This window comes from Arctopsyche grandis, chromosome 9, assembly GCF_051622035.1.
Source record: "Arctopsyche grandis isolate Sample6627 chromosome 9, ASM5162203v2, whole genome shotgun sequence".
Classification (NCBI taxonomy): Eukaryota; Metazoa; Arthropoda; class Insecta; order Trichoptera; family Hydropsychidae; genus Arctopsyche; species Arctopsyche grandis.
In genome coordinates this window covers 15,876,774-15,884,290 of record NC_135363.1, presented here as the reverse complement: position 1 = coordinate 15,884,290, position 7,517 = coordinate 15,876,774, and the positions used below count along the sequence as shown (strand labels likewise).

The following is a 7,517-nucleotide window of genomic DNA, read 5'->3' as shown; positions in this document are numbered from 1 at the left end:
AAATTAAGCATAGATATTTATTATCGCTACTACATATATGAATGTTTTGGTTCGCTTCACATAAATGTTTGGAAATGGATTTATTTCTTTTTTTTTTTTTGTTTCTTTCGGTTCTGTATATAAATCGATGATGAATCTGTATACTCAAAAAGGCCAGTAATGTCCACACATAAAAGTTAGCAGGGCCCTGAGGCGATGTTACGTATCAATAAATACTGACAGCACTATCAATCAAGGGAACACCCGTTCGAGTACCAAACCAGCTTCTTTCTGCTTCTTTCTGCTTCTTTTTCTGTCACACTGCACTGCGGCAAACCTTCCGATTGTCTACGACCAAAACGGTCTTAAATTGCTATTATAAAACATATATACGAGATCGTTGTTTTATTTTTTTACATCCTCAATAATATTTCAAGTGTCACTTTTGAGACAGTGTAATTTTTTTATAAGAATATTGCCCGTGTTCGTTGCAGCAATATACATATAATTTTTTTGTTCGCATTATGGGCGTGTGCAAAAATTCGTCACTCGTGAGGTAATTTAGAGATGTCGTCGAGATAATGTTACATATGTGAATAATGAACGCTTCATCTTCGCACGTTAAGCAATGTTTTATGTCGTAACTCCTGTGGGATGGTATGTATTCATACATATGTACATATGTGTGTGTTTGAGTAATCAAAACATTAATTTGATTTTTTCGTGATTATGGTAAATAGGAATCTTTTATTAATTTGAAATTGCTCAATAGTGTAGGATTTTTAAGATAAAAATAATTTTGTATGCCTGCAGTTGTAATGGTTGTCAATGGTTATCAATATAAACAAAAAATAGCCTACATTATAGTATAGATCAGTCTGAATATTATATCCTCTTCTCAACTTGTTTCTAATAAGTGTTACCTGGGCCGCTGATATGGGGCCCGGACTACTTGAGGGGCCCCGTGTTGGGACGTTCGACTGATCGATATTGATATTTTATATTATTCTATATAAAAATACATATATTTCTTTAATGCTAAATGCTTATTAACGCATTCTTTGTGTCCATGTGAAATCGTATCTGTTATATCATATTTTCTTATTCGATTATTTCAAAAAATAGCATTTAACATACACATAGGTATTTTTCGAATAGTTCTGATAGATTTTTCGCATATTAAAAATAAATCTATAAGATTTTTTTTTGGTTTGTCATAGAGTATGGAATTATATTTACAAGTGCCCGGGATTCCTCTCGGTGGCCTTGCCTGACTTGGGTGTAAATACATATAATACTTACTAGGTTCATCATACCGGAGCGAAAATGTGAATTTGTCTCTAACGAAAGTTCTCAACAACTTTTGTATTCAAAATAATGACGGGAACATGAAAAAAGTGACGATTTTCTTTAAAGATCGCTTCCATATAATTTACCGTTGTGAGGGTGGTGCGCTTTGTATGGGAGTTTCTAGCAAAACGGAGACTTTGAATTCTCGTTAATCAGTTTAAACTCAGAATTAACTATAATCCTAATCAACTGCAATAGGTTACTATTGAGCTTTTATTTTCATGGAAAATAGAAAAAAGTTGAAACTATTCTAAAAAAAAGGTACCCAAAAATTTAATCCACCCATATCCTCTGTGGCTTTCCTTTTACAATCTTTCGGGTACCATTCGAGCACTTAATTTGTTCTTCTAGCTACATGACCCGCCTATTGCCATTTAAATTTCTTTACACTCACCATTACATCAACCACCTTTGTCATACTTCTAACCCACGTATTCCATTTTCTATTCTATATTTCCTTGTTATGCCAAGCATACATCATTCCATAGGACATTTCTTAAAACCAATATTTAAGGTTTCCTTGGTCCGAATGTATGTACGTACATACATATGTATATACTTACACAGTAGATTATTTCTGAATGGACCATCGTTTTTTAAAGAAAAATCAGGTAAATTTTCTCATTATTGTGGCATTCGAGTTCTAATTCCAACTCATATTATAATTATATCAACCGACCAAAATCTATTATTATGATAGATTTTATTAATTTTTATATACAACGTTAATTGAACAAAATTTGCACGCTTCGTTTTTACTTTGATAATTTAACATAGATAAATGTTTTTCACACGTATAATAAAAAAATCATCCTTTTGATTAAATGCCATCATCTTTGAGTGACGCAATTTCAATGTGATGAAAGAGATCAAATAAACCTTAATTATAGTCGTCTTTGCGAATCGTCGTTTGGTCGGGGTTTTCAAACGTAATGTGTGATTTTCGTTGGTAATTTGTAAGGACGCGAAAGGGTTAACGAGCGCATTGAAGCGTTCACATTTCACACAGACGCGCGTGAAAATATAGGCGATCCATTACGCGTCGGCTCGCCATCCTTTCATCGAGTTCTATTTCTGAAAGCGCGGCTTATCATTATGACATTTTTTTCCTCTTGGACGGAAGCCGCAACCGTCTACACTTTCCATGTCTGATGGCAGGGCTCGAGATGCTGCTACTGCTGCTGCTCCCGCCGATCGCTGGTCTGATGTTGCGATCAAAGCATTCCACGTCATCTTCCACACGACCACAACGTATTTGGCGTGGCATCAAAGCCAAGACGAGACAGCTAGGCCGCTAATGATAGTCGGGGAAAATTCTCCTCGGTCAAAGGGACTTTTCAGGAATTCCGCTAATCATCTTCCTCTCTTCTGTGGAATTTTGTTTCAGTGAAATATCATCTATTGACACTTGTTTATGGACTTCTTCAGAAAGTTTCATTTATTATTACTTCAAGTTCGTATGTACATTCCCTTTAACGAAAGCCGTTTAGAATTACTTAGGTACTTCAAATGCTATTCGAACTACTACGCCAACAAGTCGGTATTTTTTATGTAGTATTGAACGAATCATTTGATTAATACAACAAGAGCAATTATTATCACAATGTTTACCATTCCACATGAATAGGGTTGCCAACAGTTGTCTATCTTTTTTATCTTATACCTATAATGTTATCTTTTTTAATTTTGACAATAATTTCACGCAGTCCGTACTATATTTTCTCTCACAAGATATGACGTGAGTGGAGAGGCTTTTGCAATACCTGGCAAAAATGCCAACGTAGAAAGAATATTTTCCATGATCAGCGGACAGTGGACTAAAGAAAGAAATAAGTTGAAAATTTCCACTGTCCGAGGTATTTTAAGCGTACTATGTAATTACAAAAATATTTCATCTTTAGAATTTTATAAAGAAATAAGAAACTTTTGCAGTCAAATTAGCAGTGTAGATAAATTTTTAGCCTTCTAGATATAATCTTTCCTGTACTGGTGGAATTTTAGATTACCTTGTAAAATAGTGGTATTTTTGGTACCTTAAATGACCTATTTCACTTTAATAATAACCGACACAATTATAATTTTTGATCGTTGTGGCGCATTAGGAATTCTTGTAATGCCAAAATGGTCTGAACTTAAAAATAAATAAATAATAAAGAAAATTGTAAAAACTAAACAATTATTGTTAAATGTTCTCTTTTTTGTCCATGACACTTGGCAACCCTACACATGATGCACCAATTGTCAAACGTCAACGAAATTGGCAAATCTTAATGAGCAACTATCTGCATAGTAACGTACATATGTACATACCATATGATGATGATGATACAATGTTCAACAAGTGTGGTTGATTTCAATTTTGACTCACTAACCTTCATGATTTGTACATATGCATGTAATTATACAATACGAATATGCTTATTATCACATAAGGCTGTATTGAGACTTTTGACTGCAATACAAGGCCCGAGTTAACTCGTTACATGTAACTGTCGCGTGGGTGGATTTCAAAAGTGGATACGACCAATAAAAAATACACGTATGTATTTACAATAACAAAATAAAAAAGAAGGTAGACGTGTCACGTTTTAACTGTTAACTGTCGAGATTTATCCCGAGGATGACACATAAAAAATTCATTTTCGTTTTTGTCATTCGACTTTTATTCCACGTCTGACGGGAAGGGTGGTGCAAGATAGCAATAAAACTGTGGGCAGTTCCAATGATAAAGCAATAAAAGGTTCCTCCTTTTTATTGTATTTATTTTGTCCGCGTCGTTATTATTCTGGCACATTCCACACAATTTATTTTCATTATTGCAACAGCGTCTCACGGTTGAGCTGCTGGGTCTTATTGATTTTTTTTTGTGTGTGCTTTAGTGTTTATTTAGATTTTTTTATCTTTGTCTTCCGATTTGCAGATTGCGTACTAGGTCTGTAGGATCGATGTTGATAGGTTGTCTTAATTTTTGTTTGTCTTTTTTATTTTTTTCCTTTTGGTGGGTGTAATTCTTCGGCGGTTTTGCGCTTTATCCTCATCACGCCCCCGATCCTCCTTTGTTCGCTCTCGGCCAGTAGTCATAATGGGAGAATGTTAATAGTGTCCAACTGTTGGTGAGAGATAAAATCGAAATTGTGATACTCGGGATGAAACAATGGTAGAAGATAATCGAATGCGTAATTTGTCCCTAAGCAGTGGGCGTATTCGCTGTACTTACGTACATACATATGCTATTTAAGGAAATAAAACAATTGATTGTGTCTTTAAAGTATTCGCAGTTAAGTATTTTATAGTGTGGTTACATTGTTTAGTACCACTTATCTTTTTATAGTATCATAGTGCTTAAAGCTACATACATAGGTACATACATAATTTGCTGAAATTCGAATAATGGATGCTTTAAATTTTTTTCTTGGTTTATATTGCATTCCCGATAAATTAAAAAAAATAAAAATTAGTGATACAATAGTTCAATGATTAGTCAACACTTAGTGGCCGAGGTCGAGTTCAAATACCGACCGAAATAGAAAAAATTATCCAATCTGAATGATTATAAAATCAACTTCATCATCATTTAAAGCCATTCGCCATCCATTCCTAGATGAAGGTCTCTCTAACACGTTACTTACTATTCGTTTCTATCATATTTTGGGCAACTCTCATCCATCTCATTCCACACATTTTTCTAATTTCATCCACTCATCTCCTGTGAATGTGGCCTTCTTTGCACCCTTTTACATTCTGTCGGGTACTATTCGAGCACTACTTTCATCCATCTATCATCCGTTTTTCTATCTACGTGACCCGCCCATTGCCATTTAGATCTCTCTGCTCTCTCAATTACATAGTATATCTACTACATACCTTTGTAATATGTACATATACTTCTCGGCAGCGTATTTCGTTTTCTATCTCTCCTCGTTATCTCGAGCATACAGCTTTCCATACTTCTTAATTTCAATCAATTGAAAAGGTAAAAAGTTCTCAACTTTATATAATTTCTAGTATCCACTGCTATTGTTTTATCAATATTTAAAAGATATTTAAATTCAGATCATTCTTTTTAGTTGAAATTTATTGATTTAAATTGAACGTGCTGTTGAGGCATTAAAGTAAAATTGTAATTTTTGAATTTATTCTATAATGTACTTATAATATGTAAATACTTGTCAAGTTTTACACATTTTTCGAACTCGTCTTGTTGTTTGAACCATTCTATAAATGTGCAGACACACAGAGTGGTACGCGACACGTGTTTTTTTTTAGATAGTTTTGCAAAAAACGCAAGCACGTCTAATGTATGCCATCGCATCATTGGCAAAACTCACCCCCTGGAGTGTATTCGGTGATATTTTATTCTTGTATTGACACAGGTTTGAAAGTGATCGATAACGGTGATTCCCATATTTGAAGGAATGTAGGAGAAACTGAAGATCGTAAGAATTAACAATTACATGAAAATACGCCACGAGCACGTCCAAGCTGCACGATTCAGTGTGTTCTTATTATACTTTGGGTGGACTTTTTATTACAATTTTTATGTAGATGTACAAATCTGAATTAAGAAATAGTTTTTATTTTAAAGTTTTATTACTATGCAATAGTCAGTCGGGCGGAATATTCTTCTAATTTTTGCAAAATAATTCACTCGTTGATAGTTAATTTATTTTATGAAGTTTACTATCGGAAACAAGTTATAAACTATGTGGGCTAAGTATGGGAATGGATGAATAGCCCACGGGGGTTTCGTACGAGTACAGTTTCTATTTGTATTGAACGTCTTATCGTATTAAGAATCGCGAAATGAGCGAGTGCAAAAGGTTAACTGTGTTCATGAATAGTTTTAAAAAAAATTAAATAAATAAATAAACAAACCTCAGGAATTCGATGCACTTTCATATGAAGGCCGACTAAGTAAATAAGTTAAATGAGCAAAAAGAGGATTATTCGAAGCAAATTTGATATTCCGGCGAGTGTCCCGCGAAGCGTTCAGCATATTTTCGAGTCAGTTTGTCCGTTTGACGGTTTGTCCCGCTACTCGCGCTGAATAATGAGTCGATTGAAGATCCTCGTCCTTCGTCAGGATTGGTCGCTCGTTGGCCACTCTGATCGCATGCAAATGAGACGAGGAACGTCTCTCTTATAAGGCACGGTCATACCGCAGACGGTGACAATGGACTCGGTTGCATTTAAATGCATCGCGCCAATGCAAAAACGAACGACAAGGCAAGTGTGTGTGTGTGTGTGCTTTATCGAAAACGCCATCGTGAGAGACCACTCGACAATTCGAGGAAGATCCGCTTTGAGAATTCGCTGAATTTCAATAAAATCAAGCAATTCATCGTCACATGCAATCATATGTATGACGTTAATGAATGATGCAAACGTATAATTCGAATATATGTATATTGTCACGTGCTAGTCTACATAATAATAGAAATGTAGGACATAACTTTTTTCAAGGTAAGATTTCTCTACAAAATTTCCTGGGTGGGTATTAAAGAGCCGCATGAAATTATGATGGAGTGCATTTACCTGATGAAAAAAGCCATTTTGTTTTAAGGAAAGGGCTTCAATCAATGTACATATATAATAAGTATAGTATAGATGTGAAACTTGGGCATTGAACGCCAAAATGTAGCACAACGTCCAATGCACTCAAAATATGGAACGATGTATGCTCGACATAACAAGGACATATACGAAATAGAATACGTGGGTGAAAAGTATGACGAGAGTAGTATGTATGTACATAGATATACTGAAGCTAGTGAAGAGATTGAAATGGCAATGGGTGGGTCACCTATTTAGAAAAATGAACAAAAAAAGTGTTCGAACGATACCCGAAAGATTGTAAGTGTGCAAGAAATGCTACAAGGATCAAGGTGGATGAAATTATAAAAATGTGTTTAGTGATTTACTGATTTGCTCAAAGCAGAGACGAATGGAAACGAGCTATACCGGGTAGATACGATTCGAGTAGCTTGGACGTTACTCGCATCGTGGCAACAGGTGATCCAATCGTTTTTAAACGTTTTGGATGTCCAAACTATTCGTTCCAAACTACTCACATCGTGTCAACCCGGTATTAGAGAAGTCTTCATCCAGCAGTGGATGGTGAATGACCGTAAGTGATGGTTATTAAATTATTTACACACTTCATTTTTATCACAGGTTGCCTCAAGGTG

The 7,517-nt window shown here is 35.0% G+C and overlaps 1 protein-coding gene across 1 annotated transcript in view; it reads left to right on the top strand.

The window, feature by feature from the left end:
* Positions 1–2,473: 2,473 nt before the first annotated feature.
* Reck (Reversion-inducing-cysteine-rich protein with kazal motifs) overlaps positions 2,474–7,517 on the top strand; it is a 31,423-nt gene continuing 26,379 nt past the window's right edge. The window contains exons 1-2 of the mRNA XM_077438775.1: positions 2,474–2,652; positions 3,061–3,196. Of these exons, the coding sequence (XP_077294901.1) occupies positions 2,474–2,652; positions 3,061–3,196 (315 nt within the window). The remainder of the gene's footprint in view (positions 2,653–3,060; positions 3,197–7,517) is intronic.